Raw genomic sequence first — 25,492 nt, 5'->3', positions numbered from 1 at the left:
AAAAATATACTTTCATGGCCATAAAAGCACCAGGTATCTGTTTAAAGAATCAGAAACCAGATAAACCTTGGCATTTTAAACTCAACAAAAGTACTTTTTTATCAGGGAATTTCTACTTTAATGAACTAATAGTGAGTACCTACTGTGTTCCAGGCATCGTTCTAGGCACTGAGAATGTAGCAGTGAACAAAACGCAGCCATAGACAAACATGAATGAATCGACATGGTTGTATCACAATAAACTTCTTTTATAAAAACAAATAATGGGCTGGATTTGGTCTGCGGGCTGTAGTTTGCCAACTTCTGTTTTAGTGGGTGGAAACAATAAAAGTATGTAAGAAAAGTATATAATATTTTAGAAAGCGATGAGTTGTATGGGAAAAAATAAAGCAGTGGAAGAAAAAAGGAGGCAATTTTAGCTGGTGTGATTGTGGTAGGCCTCAAAGAAGAAGTGATGTTGGAGCAAAGACTTCAAGATAGATAAGGGAGTAACCATATGAAAGAGTAAAGATTTGTTTTAAGGATGCTTAGTGGAGAATAGCTCACAAGAGAAGTGCAGATGTTGGAAACTTCAGGGACTTGAATTGGTGAATCAGCACCTCCTGGTGCTCCTCCAGGGCATATTCATCCATCCATCGATCCATTCATTCACTCTCCCTCTCACTCTTCCCCTTCCCCTCCTCCACTTTTAAGCAGTATAATCCTTGGCAAATTAATTTATCTTTGTAATGCCTTCGTTTACTCATGTATAATGTGAGAATAATAGTAATAGACTTTTTATTAAGCAGCTGTATATTAATTTAGTTAATAAATATAAAAGATAGAAAGATGATTGGCACAGAGTACATTCTCAGTAAATAGCAACTACCATTATTCATCTGCATCATCATCATATAAAAAGGTAACCATTGGGATCCATCCTAGGAATGTAAAGTTGGTTTAACATTCCATACTTAATCAGTACAGCCCACTACTTTATTAGACTTAAAAAGGGAACCATATGATCATCTCAGTAGGTACAGAAGATGCATTTGACAAAATCCAACACCTATTTATGAAAAAAAAAAACCCAAAGAAACAAAAAAACTTTTCAGATAAGTAGTTGAGGGGTATTTTTTCAACCTGATAAAAGGCATCTGTGAAAAACTTACAGCTAAACTCATGCTCAATGGTGAATGACTGGATACATTTTCCCTAAGATCAAGAAAATGGCAAGGATGTCTACTGTCACATTTATTCAGTATTATTCTGGAGGTCCTAGCCAGTGCAGTAAGTCAAGAAAAAAATTTTAAATCCATATTGGAAAGGAAGATTTAAAACGGTCTTTTTATTAACTATTTAACTATTTGCATAAAACATGATCATGTATTAAAAATCCTAATAAATCTACAAAAAACTACTAGAATTAATAAATGTTTAGCAAGGTCATGGGATATAAGGTCACTATATAACAATAATTGTATTTTTTTATCCTTACAATGAACAATCAGAAATTGAAATTTAAAAACAAAATTATTTAGCAGCATCAAAACTATTAAATAACTTAGGGATAAACTTAACAAAATATATGTGAGATCCGTATGCTGAAAACTGTAAAACATTGCCAAAAGAAATTAAAGGAGACTAAATAATCAGTGATTTCATGCTCATGGATCAAAGAGCTGGTGTTGTTAAGATTATAAAATTGATCTATGCATTGATCACAATCCTAATCAAAATATTACCAGACTATTGGGTAGAAATTGACAATTTGATTTTAAATTTTGTATCGAAATAAAAGGGCCTAGAATAGCCAAAAGCAATTTTGACAGAAAGCTTATGTTAGAAGACTCACACTACCTGATTTTAAGATTTAATATAAAGTTGAGGTAATCAAGACAGTATGGTGGTTTCAGTGTATGAAAGATTTACAGGACTTCCGGTCAAGATGGCGGAATAGATGGTCCCCAGTGTCACTCTCTCCCACAGATCAATGAATTTATAAAAATGTAACATCAGCCAAACTGGGGCCACTGGAGCTGAGGTGAAAAGGAGGAGAGACCTATGGAACTCATGAAGGCAAGAGAAACCACGAAGAGAGAAAGAAAAAACTGCTCTCAGCGTTTTGGGCTGCGACTGCTTTAATGCTGGAGCACATGAAGCAGGAGCCATCTGCCGCAGCTGTGCCCTTTAGATGGAATTACTTGGAGGCGGAAGGGGAGAAGAGTACTTTGATGGCCCCCAGGACAGCAAGACCACTAACAGGGTTCCCGTGGACCCACGCAGTAGCGAGGAGCCAGAACAACTGAAAAAAAGGGGCCATTCAGAGGCCAGTGAGTCATTGCAAGGGACAGGTGCACGGCCCGACCCATGAGAAGTGTTTGGAGCACGGGCGGTGTGGGAGACAGACCCAGATGGAGAACACTGGGACACAGAAAGGACAGCCAATCTGCCCCCCAGTCAGTGCAGGACCACTCAGATGAGCCTGGTCGGGAATGCAGAACTGCATGGGGTGCAGTTTGATGAAAAAACTCAGGCCCAGATCAGAGTTTCTACACAATCTAGGTGCATCGAGTATCTGAAGAGCCAGAAGTACCTTAAGGTTGACCATTAAACCCTGAGCTGCACAAAAAGCCTTCCCTAGGGAAACAGCAGCAAAGCATCAATTTACCTCAACCAAACAGCTCAAGCACTGGTTCCCACAGGAAGTCCCCCATTTTAGAAGTAAGCAAAGGACAAAAACTTTGTTCCCACCCAAGGGCCCGAGGCATGGAGAAGGGGACCGAACCGCCCTCCCACAACCAGGCACACCTTGCCAGTGCCTCACATCCTGTCCGGGGACCTGGGGAATGGAAAAGGGGACTGGATCCTCCTCCTACCACCAGGCACATCACACCACTGCCTTGGGGCCTGCGTGGACCCGAGGTATGGAGAAGGGGACCAAAAACCCCCTCTCACAACCAGGCACACTGTGCCAGTACCTCAGGGCGTGCCTAGGGACCCAGAGTGAGGAGCTGGGGACTGTACCTCCTCCCACAACCAGGCACACCATGCCATCACCTCGGACCCACTTGGGGACCCGGGGCATGGAACTGGGGATCGGACACGCTTCACAACCAGGCACACTGCCAGAACCACGGAGCAGGCCAAAATCATCTCCTCCGTGTGGGTGGCCCACCACAGCCACCACGATAACCATGGCTGCCGTGAAGGCAGCTAGATGCCACAACCACCACGCAGATGGTCTGCCAGCCACTAGAGTGAGTTGACACAAGGAGAGTCACCAGCAGAGAGAAAGAAAAGAGGAGGATGTCTGTTTACACAAAGCCCATTTCACAGTGATGGAAGAGACGTCTGCTCTATGATAGTATTGGGGGACCTGATCACACCTCTCAGCATTGGACAGATCATGTGGGCAGCAACTCAACAGAGTAACCGTTATTCTTTCAGAGGGAGAGAAGAAATCTAGGGTGACTAGAGGGGGGAGGGGGAGTGGAAGGGGAGGGGGAGAGGAAGAGGGAGGGGAGAGGAAGGGGAATGAGGCTGGATTGGACAAGGGGCATAATTACAATTTGTAACAATATATGTGCTAGTAATATTGATTTGATCAACATATCTCAATGTTGAACCCCCAAAATATGTATAATCAATTTTGATTCAATAAAAAAAAAAAAAAAAAAAAAAAAAAAAGATTTACAGACAAATGGAATAGAACAGCCCAGAAATAGGTGCAGTTTTAGTCAATGAAATTTTGGCAAGGGTGTCAAGGTAATTCAAGGGGGAGAGGATAGTCTTTTCAATAAATGATGCTGGAAAAATTAAGTATGTGCAAAAAAACCAAACCAGTAAAATGGCCTTGACTCTTCATGTCATACACACTTATTAACTCAAAATGGATCATAGATCTAGATCTAAAAGTTAAAACTATAAAACTTCCAGAAGAAATCATAGGAGAAAATTTGGGGGATCTTGGGTTAGGCAAAGATTTCTCAGGACACAAAAAACAAAAAATTGTTTTTAAAAATTTGATGAATTAGACTTTATCAAATTTTAAAATTTTGCTCTTCAGAAGACACTGTTAAAAGAATGAAGAGAAAATCCACCCCCACCCCCAAGCCACAGCCTGGGAGAAAATATTAACGAATCATGTACCTGATAAAGGACCTACATCCAGAATATATAAATAACTACTACAACTCAAGAAAAAGAAAAACCAGTTTCTTAAATGGGAAAAAGATTTGAGTAGATACTTTACCAAAGAAAACATATGAGTTCAAGAAAACTCATTAGGAAAATGCAAATTAAAATCACAGAATATCTACCTCACACCCACTAGAAGGGCTAAAGTTAAAAAGACTGATGTACCTAGTGTTAGCAAGAATGTGAAACAGTTTGACAGTTCCTTACAGGTTAAACAAAAAGCATACGGTCCAACAATCCCATGCACAGGTATTTATTCAAGAGAAGTGAAAATATGCTTACATAAAAACCTGTGCGAGAATGTTTATAGCAACTTTATTCATAATAACTCAACACTAGGAACAACCTAAATGTTCATCACCTAGAAAATAGATAAGGAAATAGAAGTACATCCATACAATTTAAAACTACTCAGTAATGAAAAGGAATGAATTACACGCAAAACAACGTGGATGAATTTGAAAAGCATTATGCTGAGCAATAGAAGGCAGACACAAAAGAGCATGTGTTGTATGATTCTATTTACATGAAATTCTAGAAAAGGCAAAACTGTAGTGACAGGCAGCAGATCAGTGATTGTCTGGGGGGCAGGGGGCAGGTATTGGAGGAAGAGATTGTAATAGAGCATGAGGGAACTTATTGGGACAATGGAAATGTTCTATATCTGATTATGGTGATGGGTTACATGAATATTTACATTTTTCAAAATTTATTGCACTGTACACTTAAAATCAGCAAGTTTTATTATATGTAGATTATTCCTCAATAAAGCTGATTGAAAATGAGGTAATCAGCATTGTAACTCTATATGTACCAAGTAGGTAGTGGAGAAGTTAGTGTAGCTCAGAGGCAGGGAGAGCTGGAGAACTCTTTCACAGAAGGCATGGACTCGGTGGCAGTGAAGGAGAGGAGGAAGGAGGAATGCCTGTATGTAGAAGGAATCTGTCTACAGACAGAAGAGCTGGACCTTGGCATGAGATTTGGTTTCTAGTCCCAGCTCTGCCCCTAATAATTTTAAAATAGTTTTTTGTATTTCTTTACATCTTAATAGCTCTTTAGGATTTATAATGAACTTGTGTATTCATATACCATATAGCTTTGACCACAGGTCAACCACCCAACTCTCTATATGTAAGTTTCTTTTTCTGGAAATCATCTCTGGTTCTTTTGTGGAGTTAGGTTACTTCTCATTTCCCTTGTGACTGCTTGATAGAGCTTGGATGTGTTGTCCCTGCCAAAACTCACGTGGAAATCTGATCCCTGATGGAAGCTGTTTAAGTCATGGGGGCGGATCTCTCATGAATGGATTAATGCTCTCCCTGGGGGAGGGGGGCCTGAGTGAGAACTCACTGTATTAGTTGCTGCAAGAGCTGGTTGTTTAAAAGACCCTGGAACCTCCTCTCTCTCTCTCTCTCTCTCTCTCTTCCTCTTGCCATGTGATCTGCTTGTACCTGCCAGCTGCTTACACATTCCACCATGAGTAGAAGCAGCCTGAGGCCTGTGCCAGATGCAGCTGTCCCAGAATCTTAAGCCAAATAAACCTCTCTTCTTTATAAATTACCCAGTCTCAGGTATTCTGTTGTAGCAACACAAAACGGACTAATACACTGCTGTTATGAGTGTGTTAGAGGAAGGATGAGGCATGGAAAGAAGTTGACTCAGAGTTGGGAGGATTGGCAAGGCTCTTATGGGAAATGTCTTAAACTTTCAAAGAGGGAGCCCCCATGCCACCTCCCAGTAAGTGACCTTCTCTCTGTGTTGCCTTCCATTCAGAGTTTTACTCTAGCTCCCCAACAATGCTGACTTTCTGAAAAGAAGAATCTACACCTATTTTCTATTCTTCCTCACATCCTACTTATTTCTCAACCACTGCAGTCCAGCTGCTGCCTCCTACTTCCCTCTGAAAATGGATAAGGTCTCCATTGATTTGTTTCCTTGTGCCAAATCCAGTGACTTCGTTTTGCTTTTTAAATCCTGCTTTACCATTGGACAGCTTTTAATAGTGATGCTTATTCCCGCCTTGAAATTACTTTCTTGGCTCTTCAGAACATCTTCTTTTCTAGTTCTTTTCCTATTTCTGACTATTCCTCTAAGTGACCTTTACTGGCTTCATCTGTTCATACTTTAGTCTTAGTGTTTCCCGGAGGTCTATTCTTACATTGCTTTTCTTACATTACACAATATCCTTGGGTGATCACCTCTGCTTTTATGATTGCAACTGATGCAGATAGCCCTCAAATTTCTCCTCACTTCTCTTCTGAGCACCAGTTTAGTACATGGGGTCTTCAGAAAGTTAATGGAAAGATTGATATTACCTTTTGATTCTAGTTTTCCACAAGCTTTCTGAAATACCCTTGTATTTCTAAACTGCCCTTCTGGTTATTTCTAACCATCTCTACCTGGTATTCCTGAGCACCTCTAAGTTTCCTGGCACAATTGTTTTGAGCACAGATTCTGGAGCCAGCCTGCCTGAATTTAAGTCCTGGGTTCACCACTTAGTAACTACGTGCCTGGGCAGATTACTTAACCTCTCTCTGCTTTGATTCCTTCATCCCTTTAATAAAAAAGTGGGGGTGGGGGAGAATGGGATGGGTAATAGTAGTATCTCCCTCACGTGATTATTTTGCCGATGGTGCCTGAAATACAGGAAACATCACTTAAATCCTTGCTGCAGCTATTAATTTGTCTTCCTGAGCCCTCTCTCTGCTCTTCAACTCTTCTGTATTCCTAGCATGTACAGTCACCTCCTCAGCCAGCCACTAAGTTTCCCAAGTTAGAATCCTCGGTTATCCCAGCTTCCCTTCTTCTACTCTTGTTTGCCTTCCAAATAGCTCATACTTGTTGTATTAGTCCATGTCTGTTGCTTATAAGATTTATTCCTGAAACTGAGTGATTTATAAAGAAAATGAAATTTATTGCTTACAGTTCTGAGTCTGAGAAGTCCAAAGTCCATCAGGTGGTCACGGCAGTGACCCAGGGGTCTCACATTGCAAGATAGTAGAAGCAGAGAGAGAGAGACGGACAGACTCTCCTCTTCTTTTAAAGCCCTCAGAACCACACCCCTGACCACCATTTTTAATCCATTCAGTACTGCACAGTCCTACAATCCAATCACCTCTTCAAGGTCCCACCTTTCTGTAATAGGATTCCCCACCCTCTTAACAGTCACAGTGGGGGCCACGTTTCTCATATATAAAAGTTGGGAGAGAATTCAAGCCTCAGTGAGTTTTGGGGGGACATAATTCAATCCTCTACACTTGTTTTCATCCAAGGCCTCCTCATATCTTACTTTCAGTGATGTAAACATTTCCCAAAGGTTCTCTGTTTCTTCTTTTGTTGTCATGTCATCTTTAGAAAGAGGAATCAAATGTAATTATTATATACTTGTGCCTCATTGCTCAGGTCATTGCTTTTCAAATGTTGATTCTAGGAGCCTCTGGGTTCCATGGCCCACCACAAGATGGGAAGGCATAGAGAAGGCCCAGGACATGGGTACCCAAGGAGTAATTACTCAGCCATCCTTCCTGCCTCCCACCTCGCATCTCAGTACCAAACACAACAGCTTTGCTTTCATCTCTTTCTCATACCGTAGTCCTGCCATCATAGACACCTCTGGCCTCACCGTGAAGTCCAGGGTCTATATGAGACAGAAGAGCGCTTTATGAACTATCCTCACTACCACCCAGCCTTTCACTGTGCTCTGCCATGTACTCACCACTGATGCACATGTGCTCGTGTTTCCCTGCTTCAGCTCATCCTCTTTTTTTCTGCCCAAGGTTTTACTGTTGCCTGGTTTGCTTGACTGACCCCTAACTGTTCCATAAGATGCAGCCCAGGCATCATCTCCAAAAGTGATTTCCTGTTGCTACCTTCAGGTGCAATTGGGCAGCCCTCACCTGTGTCCCCATGGCCTACCCTGTTCATCTCCTGTCTGTTTAGATATATACTCCCTGCCCTGACGGCACCTTCTGGGAAGGCAAGACAAAGACTGTGTTGCTTTTGCTTGCTATTGTATCCCAGGCAACATTCACAGTGTCTGACACATAGTAGGCCCTTGGTAAATGTCTGACTTATTGACAATCTCCATGATTTAACAAGATGAAATGAAACCTCTTAGCATGGAGTGTAAGGCCTTTCCCCGTCCCCTCCACAATCTGGCTTCTGCCTGTCTTGCCAGCTTCATTTCTTGCCACCTCTCACCTGCCATGAACTTTCTCTATTCTAGTCTTAGAAGCTGTGGGTCTTTCACTGTGGGTAGGTCTCTCTATGCCTTCTTATACACTGTTTCTTCTTTCTGAATTGTTCTTCTTCCCCCTTCACTTTTCCAGCTAGCAAACCCCTTAACCTTCAAGGCCACAGTGAAGATAGATTTTTTCTGGGATGTACCTAGCCTTTCTCTGTGCTCCCACTGCACTCCTTCAGACCTGTGGCATTCTCTGATTTCAGTATTATTTACATCTTTTTTTCTTATCCCATTAGACTTGAGCTTTTCGAGGGCAAGGAACCATGCCTCTTTCATCATTTTGTAAGATTGATTTCCATTAGCTTCTCACTCCATGTAGAATAAAGTCCAGGGCTTTTGATGTGCCATAAGTGGCCCTTCACAGTCTGTCTTCAAGCTGTCTTCATTCTGGTCTTATCTCCTGCCACCATCTGTGCACCCTAAACTACAGCCATTTTTCCCAGCTTGTGATTTTCTCAGCATGTTCCAGTTTGGACTGACCACACGTATTCTATTTACATGCTGCTTTCTTTTGTGAAATGCCGTCTGCTGGCAGAGGCTGTGTGTTTTTCAGGATAGAATGTTCTTTTTATCAGATTTTTTAAATGTATATAATATTTCAGACACACACAAAAATAGAGACTAATATAGCAATCCCATGTATATGTATACAGAGTTACAAAAAGAACATTTTATATGAGGGTACTTAAGTTTATGGAAAAGTTAAGTTTGTGGAAAAATAGAATTGAAAGATAATACAAATCTTTCCACAAACTTTTTGAAGAACCATCATATATAAATGTGTATGAAAAGACAAAGACAACGTTCATGCAGTTGTGTAAGAGCTGAATCTCCTATTTCTTCCTCCCTGACCCCATTTTCTTTTCTCCTTCCTCAGAGAACAATGGCTATACTGAACGTACGGTTTATCATTTCCATATATATTTTGTTATTACTTCATTTATTTTATCTATAAAAGATATATAATATTGTTTTGGATTTTAAAACATTATATAAATATCACCATGTTCACATTCTGTAAGAATCTTGTTTTTTACTCAACATTGTTTTTGAGATATATCCATATTGATATGTGTACTTTTATTTTATTTTTCTTTATTTTATTTATTGAATCAAAATCGATGATGCATATTTTGGGGGTTAAAGATACGTGTACCTGTAGTTAATTTTAAACTGCTCTATAGTATTTCATTGTATCAATATCAAACAGTTTACTTACCTATTCTGTTCTTGATCAGTGTTTCGGTTGTTTTCGGCTTTTCATTGTTAAGCCAATTTGTAATGAACATTCTTGCTCATACACACACAAACCTAGTATTTTTCTAATTTTAAAAATGTATATATTCTGGAAAATATATCCTGACTGAATGAATGTTAAGCATACCTGAAGATCAGTTTCACTTATTTTTAAAACGAGATTTACCCTTTTATATATACAGACATCATGTGTCTTTATTACTCTCACCAGCATTAAGCGAGGGCTAAGTACTTTGAATGCAAAGCTCTCAGCAAAAGTTGCTTTTTTCAGCTGTTTCAAGTCACGTCTCATATAAATTTCGGTCATTTTTCCTTAAAAATGCCAAGTGAAAACCAAAATTAGAATGTTAAAAACAAAAAACTTAGAAATTTCTAGCTATAAGTTCTGAGGAAAAAGCCTATTAAATTGTATGATAATAACAACTTAAAGTATGAATTCTGTTTCTCATTCATGATAGAGAACTGGAAATGACCTCAAATTATCTGTTCTTACACAAACTTTCTTAAACATAGCTGGGGGCAGTGTTCACAGCTTCATGGGGTGTACCATTTCTATGTTTTATGCCTTTAAGAGTCATTAGATTTTTCCATTATGCTCTACTGAAATAACTTATGTTTGAATTGAAGCTCACTTCCTTGTTTGGTCTCCTACTCGTAAGGAAAACAGATTGTTAGTATTCTCCTTTAAAATAAATAAATAAACTAGCCTTTCTTCTCCAAAGGAAACAATTTCAAGTGTTTTTGCTCTGGTTCCTAGGACTGGTTTAATAGTTTTCTTAGACTGATGATGGAAGTTACTATAGATTACTTCTGTTGTTCTCTGAGAGAGAATGAGAGAATGAATATCCCAGGTTTGTTGAACCCACAGAGCAGCTCCTGGGTTCTTAAGCATATTTATTGTTTTCCCTTTTTGTTTGGGCATCCAGTATATGTCTCTGAGTCTTGCCATGCCCTATGCTAGAATCAACTACCAAAGTTCTTTTAGTCTCAAAATCTTAATTTCACTTCTTCCGTAAAATGTACTGCAACCAATTAGATGTATCTTACTAATTTCCTTCTTTATACACTTTCATGTGAACATCCTTTATACACAATCCCAATATATTTTTACTTTTTCTTTGCATCCCCTGCAAAATAATTTGCATATTTAAAAATACATACCCCTAATGCAATTCAGTATCATGTCCAGTTACTCTTTTACTCAGCAGTTTTACTTCAAGTAATTTAGCCTGTAGATAGTCTCACTCAGGTATGCTAAAATTTATGTACAAAGGTGTTCATTGCAGTGCTGTTTACAGTATAAAAAACTGAACCAATTGCAATGACAGATTAATAATGAACTAAATGAATTATGGTATATTCATATGCTTAGATATCAAGTAACTGGCACTTAATAAATGTTCTTGAATAAATGAAGGAATATATCATTAAATGGAAAAAGTGCAAGGTACAGACAGCATGTATTTTGTAGAATAAAAGAAATGGATGTGTATGTACAAGGAGTCTTCAAAAAGTTCGTGGAAGATGCCTATTATGAAAAACTATGCATGGGTTTCAAAACTTTGTTTCACCACCAGGGTAAACTCATACTAGCTTGCTATAACACGTCTCAACAGTATCTAGTTTGATGCATTAAGAAGATCTCAGTGTGAAATGACCCTCTATCAGAGCAACATGAATTCTGCTCAAATTGAGGCAAGAATAAACATCAAGTTTATGGTGAAGTTTGGATGGAAGAATGATGAAATCATCGATGCTTTACAAAAAGCTTATGGGAACAATGCTGCAAGGAAATCAGCAGTTTAAAAATGGATAATTCGTTGTAAGAAGAGGTGAGACTATGTCCAAGACAGGAAATATTTTTTAAACATTAAAGAGTAACTGTTTGTATAATTATTGCTTCCTCCATCATGTCATTTTTTCATTAGTAGATAAAAATTAAATCTCTGATGCAAAAAAAAAAAAAAAGGGTGAGACAGTATTGAAGATGAAGCCCACAGTTGCAGACCATCCACCTCAATTTGTGCGAAAAAAGTTAATCTTGTTCATGCCCAAATTGAAGAGGACTGACAGTTAACAGCAGAAACAGCAGCCAACACCGTAGACATCTCGGTTGGTTCAGCTTCCACAATTCTGACTGAGAAATGACAGTCGAGCAAACTTTCCACTTGAACGGTGCCAAAACTGCTGCTCCCCGATCCGCTGCAGACAAGAGCCAAGGTGTCAGTGGAAATCTTAAATACGTGGGGCCAAGATCCTGAAGCATTTCTTCAAAGAATTTTTTCCTTTTTTTTGACCGTTAAGAGGCTCGCAACCCTCGGCACGGTGTGGTCCGCACCACGCTCAGCCAGTGAGTGCACCGGCCATCCCCGTACACGACTGAGCCGCGGGGCCAGCCCCATTTCTTCAGAGAACTGTAACAGAAGATGAAACATGGCTTCACCAGTATGATTCTGAAGACAAAGCACAGTCAAAGGAAAAGTGGACCAGTTGAGCAAAGGTCATGGCAACAGTTTTTTGAGACACTCAAGGCATTTTGCTTGTTGACTTTCTGGAGGGCCAAAGAACGATAACATCTGCTTATTTTAAAGTGTTTTGAGAAAGTTAGGAAAAGCGTTAGCAGAAAAACACCCAAGAAACCTTCACCAGAGAGTCCTTTTCCACCATGACCATCCTTCTGCTCATTCCTCTAATCAAACAAGGCCAGTTTTGCAAGAGTTTCAATGGGAAGTCATTCGATATTCACCTTACAGTCCTGATTTGGCTGCTTCTGACTTCTTTTTATTTCCAAATATTAGGGAAAAATAAATCTTTAAAGGGCACGCATTTTTCTTCAGTTAGTAATGTAAAAAGACTGCATTGACATGGTTCAAGTCCCAGGACCCTCAGTTCTTTAGGGATGGACTAAATGGGTGGTATCATCCCTTACAGAAGTGTCTTGAACTTGATGGAAATTATATTGAGAAATAAAGTTTATATTTTTTATTTTTATCTTTTAATCCCATTTTTCCATGAACTTTTTGAAGTTCCCTTTTACATATTCAATTATATACATGCCTTGATGTATATAACATTTCTGGAATCATATATAGTAAACAATTAATATTAGTTACCAATGGGTCATGGGTATAATGGTGTGTGGAAATTGTATGTTTACTTTAAAAAGTAAAAAAAAAAAAACAAAGTAAAATTAAACTTCAAAGAGAAAGACTCAGAAAAATAAAACAATTGCAAAAAATGCATGTATGCTTATAGATTAAATCCTGCTTTTTACTTTTTTATATAATACCTCCACTGCAGTTTTCTCACTGCCCTCGACTTTTGGCTCTCTGCTTTGCCTTCTGTTTGGAAATGCCTTCTTTCCTCTCTTGCTCAAGTAAATCTCTTACTTTTCGGCCTAATTCCTGTATGAAATTTTTACTATGCTGTTCCATTTCAGAGAAATCTCTCTTTTAAACACATGCTTGGCACATAACCAGTATCATATGATTTCAAAATTATTCATTCAGTAATTATTTCATGTAATTGTTTTTTCTTCCTACTGTATTTGAGTATAGATTCAGAGAATATTCATTGCCTCTTATATTCTCTTTGTACAACATCTAGCAATACCAATAAGTGTTTAAGGAAGTTTTTTCCTTGATTATGTTAGTTAAAACTTAATTTAGAATATTTAGTGGCCCTGTCTTCAGTGAATATCCTACTTGAACCCTGTGAAATGATTAGATATTTTCCTAGATTTGTATTCAGATCAGTATTCTATTTAGAAGGGCATCACTAAGAAATACTAGAGTAATATTTTTAGCATTTAAGAAAAATACCTCATTTATATGGAAAGTACATAGAATCAGGTTTGTCTTTATTTTAAAGCTGCTGTCTAACCCAAAGAAGAATTTTTTATTCATTGGATATAATATACTTAATGTTAGAATTATATAATTATGATATGCATATTTGATGCTCTATTATTAGGCACATACACATTGAGGATTGTTACATCTTGGTGAACTGGCTTTCATCATTATATAATCTCCCTTTTAATCTCTACTAATGATATTCTTGTCTTTAAGCCTTCTTTGTCTGAAATTAATATAGGCACTCATTTTCTTATGATTAGTGTTTATATAGTATGTCTTTTTTTTTTTTTTGCATCCTTTTACTGTTAACTTATGTGTCTTTAGATTTACAGGTGTATCACACTTTTAAACAGCACATGATTGGGTCTAACTTTTTTATCCAGTCTGAAAATCTCTGCCATTTAACTGGAGTTAATGACATTTGCATTTAATGTAAATCAGCTTTATTCTTTGAAGATTGTTCATTTAGCTTTGTTAGGGTGCCTCTTAGAATAAAGTAATCTGTACTCTAGATTAAAATAGCCTTACTTCTAAAGCATGGCCTACTGAGAATTCAACTGAATGCTTATGTTCAATGAGTTTATCCACTGGCTGATTGGAACTATATTATCCCTCAGTCTGTTATGACTTCTAAAATGTCTGTTCAATTTATAGCTCCTGGGTAGTTGTTCACTGCCACATCTATGGGATCTTGCTCTGCACAGCACAGTTTAGTATTTACCCAAACACTCAGGAAGACACTTGGATTTCTACACCTCCTTTCTTGAAATTCTCTCCTCTCTAGTATTCTGTCTTGAAAATTTCAGATGCCACAGCAGCTCCAAATTCATATCTCCATCTTATCAGCTCATTACAATACTACTGTGTACTGTTTGGATCCCACCTTTCTGAACCATAGTCTGGAATGTTTCTCTAGACAGAAACTCACCATTATGGAGCTCATGTGTATCTCCCTTCTTTTAAGGATTATAATCCTGCACTTCAGGTGTTGTATAACATCTGAAAACAGTTGTTTCATATAATTTTTCCAGTTTTTAGTTGGTTACAGCAGGTGAGTTAGTCTAGTACCAGTTAATCCATCATGGCCAGAAGCATAAATTTTATAAAATATATATTTAAAGTCATTCTTTTTGAAAAATAAGGACATAAAGCTATAATACAGAATTATAGACTCTGAATTATGCTAGGGAAATAATCTGATCCAACACATTTGTTTGAAAGATGAGAAAACTAAGATACTTCTGTATCAAGTGCCTTGTGGCAAATTACATGATGAGTAGCCATAAAGTTAGTTCACATCCAGGGTTTTCTCATTCTCTGTCCACTGTTCTTTCCACTGTCATCATCTTTTGAAAATTTCTTCTATGTTTAAAGCATAATTTTACATTGTCAAACGTTTTTTATTTTTTAGAACGCTTATCATTTAAACATCATCACTCCATTTTTTGGTTATGTAAATAGTATTGTTAATCATGCTGTTGACACAGGCATGAACAAAGAATCATTTACAAATTTGTTTTAGAGTAATTGACATGCTGTAGAAATATATAATTCCATGTAAAACAATTTAATATAATTGGGTTTTTTGTTTGTTTTTCAGTTTATTTTCTTTGCTGTCTAAAAAGCACAACAAAGTTCTGGAACAAGCCACACAGTCCTTGAGAGGTTCGCTGAGTTCTAATGATGTTCCTCTACCAGATTACGTAAGTAGTTACCTTATTTTATCAGTAAAAATTTTTCCTTTAATTGTTAAATTTATAAATAACAATACCCCTCTCTTCTCAAAACGACTGTGCTCTTGGTGCCTGAGAATACTATGCAAATGAAAGAGTGATATCTCAAATCAAGGAAAACCTTTTAAGTGATTATTAACAAGTGTTTGAAAAAAATCAGTCCTAAACCACTGATAGTTAATAATTAGGAATCTTAATATCTGAGTCAGGGAACCCACTCAAACTAATTACACAAAAACAAAAAGAGAGATTTTATAGAAAATATGCGAAGGTATCTTACTGAACTCAGGTGGAGGAAGTACACTTGGATTTCACAGAGAGTTAACTAGAACTTGAAATTGGAAAGCCATTAAGTTCAGGAATATCCTGTTTCTGGGGCCATTTAGTTTCTGATCTTTGCTCCGTTTTGCTTCTGCTTTTCTGCTTTTTTGATGCTTTCTATCAGCCACATTTCTCTGTTTGATCACTTGGACCTAAAATACCAGCCCCATCCCTTCCCCTTTTTCCCACCAAACTATAACATGTCTTTGTGAGTGGAGTGCCTTTAACTAACTGATCAGAGTCTTGAAGTCTTAATTCTCAATCTCTGGGAAAGAGAATCTAATGGGTTCTGCTCTCATCAGTGTGAGACACTAGTCTTATTAGCTGTGGTCAGGAGAGAACAGCAGTAACTTGGTGCCTTTGTTCCATACACTTAAAGGTAAGAGCTTATTGCCACCTCACCTCAGAGGGTGCTGGTAGAATAGAGTAGAAGCAGTATAGGGCTGAACGTTATGTAATAATAGGAACAAGAATGCATCATGAGTTCCTTTAAGGCATTGGGGCTTTCTGACACGAAGTGCTAAAAATTATCTTACTATAAACCACAGAAGCTCATCAGGTTCTAATAAGGACCTCCCTAAATTGCCAGACATCAATTTAGCGGGTAGATATTTAGAAGTTTATTAAAATATTTTTTTATTGTGAGTTTGAAGTGACGATGCATACCAGACAGCTAGAGAGTTGTTTTGCTTGTATCCTGTGGTTTGTTTCATTTCTAAGTGGTTGTGCTGATATGATACTGTGGGAACAGCACCCAGGCCGGATATCAGTCGCTGATAAACAAAGATAAGCTGTGTGCAGCCACAACCTGACTGGTGCAGTTTATTTTGTATGTGTATTAAAAATAAGGATATGTTTTTCTTAAAAATAAGGATATGTATTATGTTATGATCTGTCATCCCATTAAGGTATTAAGTTTATTATTGAAAAAGTATCTTTTAAGATTTTCCTGCTAAGTTGAGTATTCTGAACTTTAAGAAAAATTAGCATAATAGGTCACTCAATTCTACACTTGCTATGACTTGTGAATAAGAAAAATATTTCTTTCTAATTGTCCTTGGAAATCTCAGCTGGAGCCAGGGTGGTTCAGTGGGGAGTTATGTTTATTAAGAACTTAAACCTGGTTCATCTCTAAATGTGTTTTTATACAATTATTTGATTTATGTAGTATTTCCGTGTTGTTTGTTTCACAAAAATGTGTTGTTTGTATAGTCCTGAAGTTAGCCTAACAGCATTCTTTGATCAGAAATCTGTAAAATTGATATTTCTTTGAGGAAATAGGTCATATTTAATGGTGTTTGCCAATCATGAAGATGGTTATGCAATGAAAAGACAGTTTGAATCTGTAACAGATGTGTGCATTTTCCTATTGAATTTACAGCTTTTAGAGTTGTGGATTGTTTTCTTTTTACATGAAATTGTCACTAAATAAAAGTGAATTTCTTAAAGCATCTGCTTTCTAGAAATACTGGGAAAATTCCATTTGGAATCTGTCACTGACAGTCCTTATTTTAACATTTGCATATATGAGACTTTGCAGATCACAAGATTTTTAAAATGGGTTATGAACTTGAATTTTGTTGCCTTTCTCCAGAGTTAATTGAAGAGGATGGTTAGCACTAATTGAGTAGTAATGCCAGTAACTGTTCCTGCCATGGATCTGAAAGGTGATTAAAGAAAACAGTAGTAACCTTAAAAATAAGCACTGCAGTATGTTCTTCTTTCATGACAACTGTTTTTTCGTCTTCCCATTGCTCAAGAAGAAATCGTTATAAGTGATTTGCAACTTTGAAACCATGTTCTTATTGCCATTCACTTTTAAATTAGTCATTGACTGGAAAATGAATATGCTCCTTTTTTTTTCCCCCTTCCCTCAAAATTTTACTTATTAAGTATCCTTGCCAACAACCACATAAGATTCTGTGTCCTGGACTAATGCTTTAGACCATATTTATTAAATACGGAAAAGGAAAATGAAAGGGTTTTAATGCAGCAGTGGATTCCCAGATGTGTACTTTCTACACCAAGATTGAATGAACTATATTAGCAAAGAGTTTGAATAAGTGCTTAAAAATAAGGATATGTTTTTCTTCTCACTATAGTACATAGAGTACTTTCAGACTACCTAGAGGTTTCTGAGTTTATTAAGAAAATGTTTATCTTTATTATACATAATTTACAAGTCAGTTGAGTAACAATGTAGAAAGCAAGTTGCAATTTACGAAACATCAGTATTAGTACTTTGGTACAACCATGTTTGTCTGAACAGCTCAGGGGAAACCTGAAGCCTTCAACCAAGTTCTAGATAATGAAGAAACTGCCCTGCCTGCATAAGGGGAAATAAAACAAAAATTGTATTTCGGTCCTCCATGGGGAGAGAGAATGCCTGCTATAGAGAGTGATGGCTGATTCTGCAGCCTCTATGGAAGCAATACAGGTACTTAGGAGAGCAAGTAAAGTTCAGATGACTTGGCTGTGCTCTGGTGTCTTCTCAATGTCAGGGCTTCTCAAAATTTAACTCAGTGACTAAAGGGACAGGAGACAATTGTTAAAGGAGAATCTTTCAACAGTTTTTAAAAATAAGAATGAACCTTTCAAACAGCTTTGGTCATATACAACAGAACCTGAATATGGAAAATGAAACTAAAGTGATAAATGAGTTATAGAAGCTTTTAAAACTATAACCATGGTTTTAAAATATGAACATTGTCACTGTGTCATATGACTTTGTTCCCCTGGTTTCTAACAATCATCTTAGCAACTATTTGAGATGAGAAGAATCTAACTTTCATTCTAGGTGGAACTATAAGGAACCAAATTATATTGACCTTTGATCATCAAAGAGCTTCTGAATTTTTTGCTAGGACTGACTATACTAACTCCAAACAGTAAATGCAAAGGCACAAGCAAAAAGACCCTGGCCAAAGAGTCAGGAGACACAATCAGAAAAATCAGTGTAAATATAAACAATAGTTACAAGTCTATTATTGACTTACTAAGCAAGTGTAATGCTACCAATTGATATGGATATAGGTATAGCCCATTGGTTTTTAAAGTCACATTTTTACTTTTATACTTTCATGGCTGTGCTTTAGAGTTGTCCAGAGACTACATGATGAGTGATTAATGTCATTGCTCTGACAGCTAATAGAATGTGCTTCTATATTTTCAGGTTTTAAATTTTCTTAGTTTTAATTTCTAATATGGTCAATACCAATACATATAATCTACATGAAAATATCATTTTGAGAACATCAGTGATTTTTAAGAGTATTAAAGGAGTCTTGAGACCAAAATGTTTGAGAACCATTGGTATATATGATCTGTTATACACCCACACATCCACACACATACATTTAAATATATGCTGTCTTACGTTCTACAGTTGTGTCATTTGTGTTGTTCTTTTCTCCATTAGTAGGATTGAATGCACTTTGAAGGCATAGACTGTAGTATCCTAAGTGGAAAAGAATTGAGTAATTATTAACCAGTTAATTGATGAGGATGAAACCCAACTCAGCACCTTCGTACACTCTGGCAGGTGTCCTAAATTGAAAAAGAGTCTTAAACCTCAGTCATATGTGTGTGACATACAATTAGAATTATTTGACCACTTTCTTAGTCAAAGATGAATTTCTAACAGATGGTGGACATGGCTAATTGTTATGCTAAATTATCAAATTTCCTCATTAATTTTTGCATGATGTTTATGTCAAAATTGATTCTTTCGTATTTGAGAGGTAGTCATGGCATTTTTTTCCTTTTAATTCAATACAAATGGAAGTTTGTCAACCTCTACTTGATCTGATATAATAGTTTGCAATATTAAATTGTAGCATCCTAAAGAGTAAAAACATTATATTTGAAATCTATTTTGATCAACTCATGATTGCTTGTCATTATCATTCTATATGAAACCCTAACATATTGCTGACCCTGGAATATGTCATTTATCTCACCTTTTGAGTTGATGGCTCTTATTAATAATTTTATACATTTTTTTAAATCTCTTTTTAGACATTTAGTTGCTTTGGAAATGTAATACGGAATATTATGACCTGATTCCATATGATGAGAAATTTTAAATTTAGGGATTTTTCTGTCGAAATTTCCCTCCTTTCATTTTAGGTCATTCTATCTTTAAGATTCTTTGTTAGTATTTACTCTTTAATTCAGATCTCAAATTCATTTGATTCAGTAGTTGATGGATAGATAATATTGAAAACTATTTTCACCCATTTGGTTTGTACAGTGTTTGTGCCTTTACTGAGCTAGTGTGAAAATGCCCTCCTTATGCACATACACATAAATAAATACAGGTGTTCCTCAATTTGTGATGGGTTTCATCCCAGCAAACCCGTCATATGTTGAAAACATCCTAAGTTGAAATGTATTTAATACACCTAAACTTCCGAACATCATAGCTTAGCCTAGCCTACCTTAATGTGCTCAGAACACTAATGTTAGCCTAAAGTTGGGCAAAATTATCTAAAACAAAGTCTATTTTATAATTAAGTGTTGGATATCTCATGTAGTTTATTGAATCCTGTACTGAAAGTGAAACACAATGGTTGTGTGGGTACTTGAAGTGCAGTTTCTACCGAATGCATATCACTTTTGCACTGTTGTGAAGTTGAAAAATCATTAAGCTGAACCATCATTAACTCTGGGACCATCTGTACAAAGACACATACATACTACTCTTCGTACTTTGTGGTATTTTCTTTTTTTTTAATTTAAATATAGTTGATTGTACAAATCTGTGTGGTACAGAGTTGGATATCAATACCTGTGTGCAATATGTGGTGTTCAAATCAGGATGATTAGTATATTCAACTTTATACAACGTAATCATTTTTTGTAACCCTTTACCAAGTCCTCCCTTACCCCCCTCCACTCCCTTCCCTCCCTCTTTCCCACCTCTGAAAACCTCGGTTCTGTTCTGTCCTTGAAAGTTCAGTGTATTATTGTGATTGTATCTTTTTTGTTTGTTTGTTTCTTTCTTTCTTTCTTTTAGCTCTGTGGTATTCTTAATGGCACTGTCTTTTAAAGATTTTTCTGGAGGATTTAAAGCCTAGGGTAAAGAATTAAATTCATACAAGATGGGAACATTTATCTTGGATGTGCTGCCATATCCAAAAAGTTTGAAATTATGAAATTTATCACTATTTAAAAAAAAGTTCCTTTTGGATATTGTCACTTTTGAAAGAATTTGGGTGTTAGCTTTACGTGTTTATTCCAGTGATGGTGACATTAATCAGAATATTGCTAAAACTTCTGTTTTTGAATTACTTTAGCATGTGAGAGGTAAAAATGAAGAAGACATAGTTCCTACACGTAGGGAATGTAAAAGACTAGTTAAAAGAAATGCACTAAACTATTCAATTCAACATATGACAGATTTTATGAAAGAGCTATAACCAAATTTGTGGAATGACAGAAGAGGGAGAGAACAACTTTGAGGAAATAGGGGAGGTATTGTGTGAGTCTTTGTAGAAAAGAGTTGAAATGTGAAGTGGTTAGAACTCATAAAAGGAGACGTTAAGGAGGGAAAACAGTCCAGGGGTTATGCTTCTTGAATAAGGGCATAGAAGTGAAAAAAGATAGCACATCTTCTCCACTGGGCTGTTTGTGTCTAGCAAAGTGTCTGGTATATACGAGTATTAGGTGGTCAGGAATTATTTGTCACCTCCTCTCATATCATACACAAAAACTAACTCAAAATGGACCATAGACCTCAGTGTAAGAGCTAAAACTATAAAACTTCTCTAAAATTTTAAAATTGATACATAATTATATTTCTTTATGGGGTACATGAGATAACTTGGTACATGTATAAAATGTGTGATGATCAGAGAGGGTAATTAGATATTCATCTCCTCAAACATTTATCATTTTTCTGTGTTGAGAATATTCCAAATCTCCTCTAGCTATTTTGAAATATGCAATAAATTATTTACTGCAGTGACCCTAGTGTGTTGTCAAACAGAACGTATTCAGGCTTTATAATTGTGTTTTTGTGCCCATTAACCAAACTCTCCCTTTAACCCCCTACCCCCTACCCTTCTCAGCCACTGGTAGGCATTATTCTACTCCGTACTTCTGTGAGATCAACTTTTTTAGCTCCCACATATGAGTAAGAATATGTGATATTTGTTTTTCTGTGTCTGGCTTATTTCACTTAATGTAGTGTTCTCCAGGCTTATTCATGTTGCTGCCAATGACAGCATTTTATTCTTTTTTATGGCTGAATAATATTCCATTGTGTATATATATCAAATTTTCTTTATCCATTCATCCGCTGATGTACACGTAGGTTGATTCCATATCTTGGCTATTTGTGAATAGTGCTGCAGTAAACATGGGAAGTCAGATCTCTTTCACATACTGATTTCTTTTTCTTTAGGTATATACCCAGCAGTGGGATTGCTTGGTCATATGGTATTTCTATTTTAGTTTTTTTGAGGAACCTCCATACTGTTTTCCATAATGGCTGTACTAATTTACATTCCTACCAACAGTTTTTAGGAGTTCCCATTTCTCTGCATCCTTGCCTGCATTTGTTATTTTTTGTCTTTTTGATTATGCCCATTTAGATTGCGGTGAGATTATAACTCATTGTGGTTTTGATTTGCATTTCCCTGATGGTTAGTGATGTTGAGCATTTTTTTATATGCCTGTTGGACATTTATGTATCTTCTTTGGAGAAAAGTCTATTCAGGTTTTTTGCCCATTTTCAAATTAGATTATTTGTTTTTGTCTTGGTATTTTGTTTTTGATTTTTGTTTTTTTGTTGCTGTTGAGTTGTTCAAGTTCTTCATAAACTCCGGTTATTAATCCTATGTCAAATAGTCTGCAAGTATTTTCTGTCATTCTGTAGGTTGTCTCTTCACTCTGTTGATTGTTTCCTTTGCTATGCAGAAGTTTTTAGTTTGATATAATCCCATTTGTCTGTTTTCGAATTTGTTGTCTTTGCATTCGAGGTCTTATCCAAAAAATCCTTGCCCAGATCCATGTCCTGAAGAGTTTCGTAAATATTTTCTTCTACTAGTTTCATAGTTTTGAGTCTTACATTTAAGGTTTTAATCCATTTTCAGTTAGTTTTTGTATGTGGTGAAAGATTGGAGCTCGTTTCATTCTTCTGCATACGGATATCTTCTTTATAGGTATATTATCTTGAAATTTTTAAGAAGGGAAAATATTGTTTGAGCAGTGATTTGACTGTAGAAATTGCAGCAGCCACCACTCATTATCCACAGTGAGCAGTGACATCAGGAGGGTTCTCTAATCTGTCTGGGAACATCTGAGTAGTTATTTGGCATCAAAGGGTAGATCTGAACCCCACAGATGGGCCCCCACTTTCCAGATGCTCTCTGACCTTGGAATTACCAGGGCCGGGTGTGTGACTTCCACTTGAGTAGTTAGATATGCAAATTACACAAAGATGTGTGTATTTTTTGGCCTTGTTTAAGAGCAAAAAATGGAATAAAGGAAAATATTAATCAATAAAGGAGTTATTAAATAAAGTGTAAATTTATCCAATGTACTATTCTGCAGCTATTTTTTTAAAACATGAATCCAATCTATGCATTTATATGAAAAGATATCCATAATATAGAAATTTATAAAAAAATATTTTGTAGTATATAAGCCATACATGTATGCTTTAAATTTTTCTGGAATAATGTACAAGAAACTATTAAATAGTGATTACCTCCAATGACTTGGACTGAAGAATCTCAAGGGAAGGAAAAGGATATCATAGATTTTACTTTATCTTCTTTATTGGTATAGATTTTGAAATTTTTGTCAGGTACATGCATAACTTAGCTTCCTTCCTCCCTCCCTTTCTTCCTTCCTTTCTTAGGATAATTTTACACTTGCAGAGTTGTTCTAAAGAATTTCTGGATATACTTCAGCCAGTTTTCTCTTTTGTTGATATCTTACGTTAGGATATAACATTTATCACAACTAAGACATTAATGTCTGTGCAATACTATTAACTAAAATACAAATCTCATTTGTATTTTTACCAATTTTAACATTAATGTCATTATTTTTTTCTCGGATCCAACCCAGGATCCCACATTAAATTTTGTCGTCATGTCTCTTTCGTCTTCCTTGTCTTTCATGACCTTGACACTTTTAAAGACTGCTGGTCGTTATTTTGTGGAGTGTCCCTCAATTTGGGTTTGTCTGGTGTTTCCTCATTATTAGATTGATGTTGTGCATTATTGTGAGGCATACACAGGTGATGTGCACTTCTCGTTGTATCATTTCAGGGAATACACGTTACTGGTATGTACTACTGGCGGTACTTACCTTGATCACTTTGCTTAGGTGATGTCTGCCAAGATTTTTCACTATATGCCTGTTAATTTGCTTTTGTAATTACCACATTATTCTGGAGGTATATTTTGAGACAATGCCAATATCCTTTTTCTGCTTAAACATTTTTCTACAAGTTTTAGAATCCTTTGGTGGACATTACCTGGAGAATATATCACTGAGTTACTAGTGATTTTCTATTTTTCTCACTCCTTATACATTAGTAGAATTCTGCAAGGAAGAGTTGTCTCTTCTCCCCTGTATATGTATTTGTGCTGTTGTTTATTTATATCAGTATGGACTCATGGATACTTATTTTTTTTCTTTGTGTTAAAACCCCAAACTATTGTTATTTTGTTGCTCAGGTTGTTGCACTTTTGATCATTGGGAGCTCTTTCATGTTGCATCCTCCGCCCTTTCAATATGTTCCTATCTTTTTTTTTTTGGAGATCCTTAAGATGTTCCAGTTCATCTTGTATTTGCCCTGCCCCAGCCCTGGAATCATCCAGTTCTCCAAGGAGGATTGTGAAATTTGGTTGAATGTCTCTATAGTTACTTTCTTTTTATTTATTAATTTACTTATTGTGTATTATTTTTAAATTTAGTAAAAATGTCTTTTTTAATCTAAAATGGGGTGCATAGTTGACTATCAGTATTTGTGTATAACATGTGATGATCAAATATTATAAGCATGTTCATTATTATAAATTGTAATTATTCTTTGTGTTCTTTACCCAGTTTCTCCCTAACCCTCCTCTCCCTCCCCCTTTCTCACCTCTGGTGACTTAATTCTGTTCTCTACTTCTGAAAGTTCAATGTATTACTTCCTTCCTTCCTCCCTCCCATTTATGAGTGAGGACACGTAATATTTTTCTTTCTCTGCCTTGCTTTTTTCACTTAAGATAAGTTTCTTCGGGCTCAACCATGTTGCTATGAATGGCAGAATTTTATTCATTTTATGGCTGAGTAGTATTCCAATGTATGTATACCACATTTTCCTTATCTAGTCATCCATCAATGGATATTTAGGTTGCTTCCAGCTCTTAGCTATTGTAGATAGAGCTGTGATAAACATGGGAGTGCCTGTATCCCTTCAACATGATGATTTCCATTCCTTTGGGTAAATACCCAGAAGTGGGATAGCTGGATTGTGTGGTAGATCTATCTGTAGTTTTCTGAAAAACCTCCATATGGTTTTCCATAATGGCTGTACGAATTTACAGTTCCACCAACAGAGTAGAAGAGTTCCCCTTTCTCTGCATCTTAACCAACATTTGTTATTCTCAGTCTTTTTGATTATAGCCAGTCTAACTGGGGTGAGATGATATCTCAGTGTGGTTTTAATCTGCATTTCCCTGATGATTAGTGAGGTTGAGTATTTTTTCATGTGCCTATTGGCCATTTGTATGTCTTCCTTCAAAAAATGTCTATTCAGCTCCTTTGCCCATTTTTTAATTGGGTTGTTTTTTTACCGTGAAGTTGTTTGAGTGCCTTGTATATTCTGAATATTAACCCCTTGTCAGATGTATAGTTTGCAAATATTTTCTCCCATTCTATAGGTTATCTTTTCATTC

The 25,492-nt window shown here is 36.6% G+C and overlaps 1 protein-coding gene across 3 annotated transcripts in view; it reads left to right on the top strand.

Annotated features, from left to right (window-relative positions):
• DYM (dymeclin) overlaps positions 1-25,492 on the top strand; it is a 389,485-nt gene that overhangs the window by 242,871 nt on the left and 121,122 nt on the right. For all 3 annotated transcript variants that reach the window (XM_063076501.1, XM_063076499.1, XM_063076500.1), the window contains one exon: positions 15,137-15,239. In XM_063076501.1, the coding sequence (XP_062932571.1) occupies positions 15,137-15,239 (103 nt within the window). The remainder of the gene's footprint in view (positions 1-15,136; positions 15,240-25,492) is intronic.

This window comes from Cynocephalus volans, chromosome 13 (assembly GCF_027409185.1).
Source record: "Cynocephalus volans isolate mCynVol1 chromosome 13, mCynVol1.pri, whole genome shotgun sequence".
Classification (NCBI taxonomy): domain Eukaryota; kingdom Metazoa; phylum Chordata; class Mammalia; order Dermoptera; family Cynocephalidae; genus Cynocephalus; species Cynocephalus volans.
The sequence above is the reverse complement of the archived record's forward strand: the minus strand, read 5'-3'. Positions and strand labels throughout refer to the sequence as shown.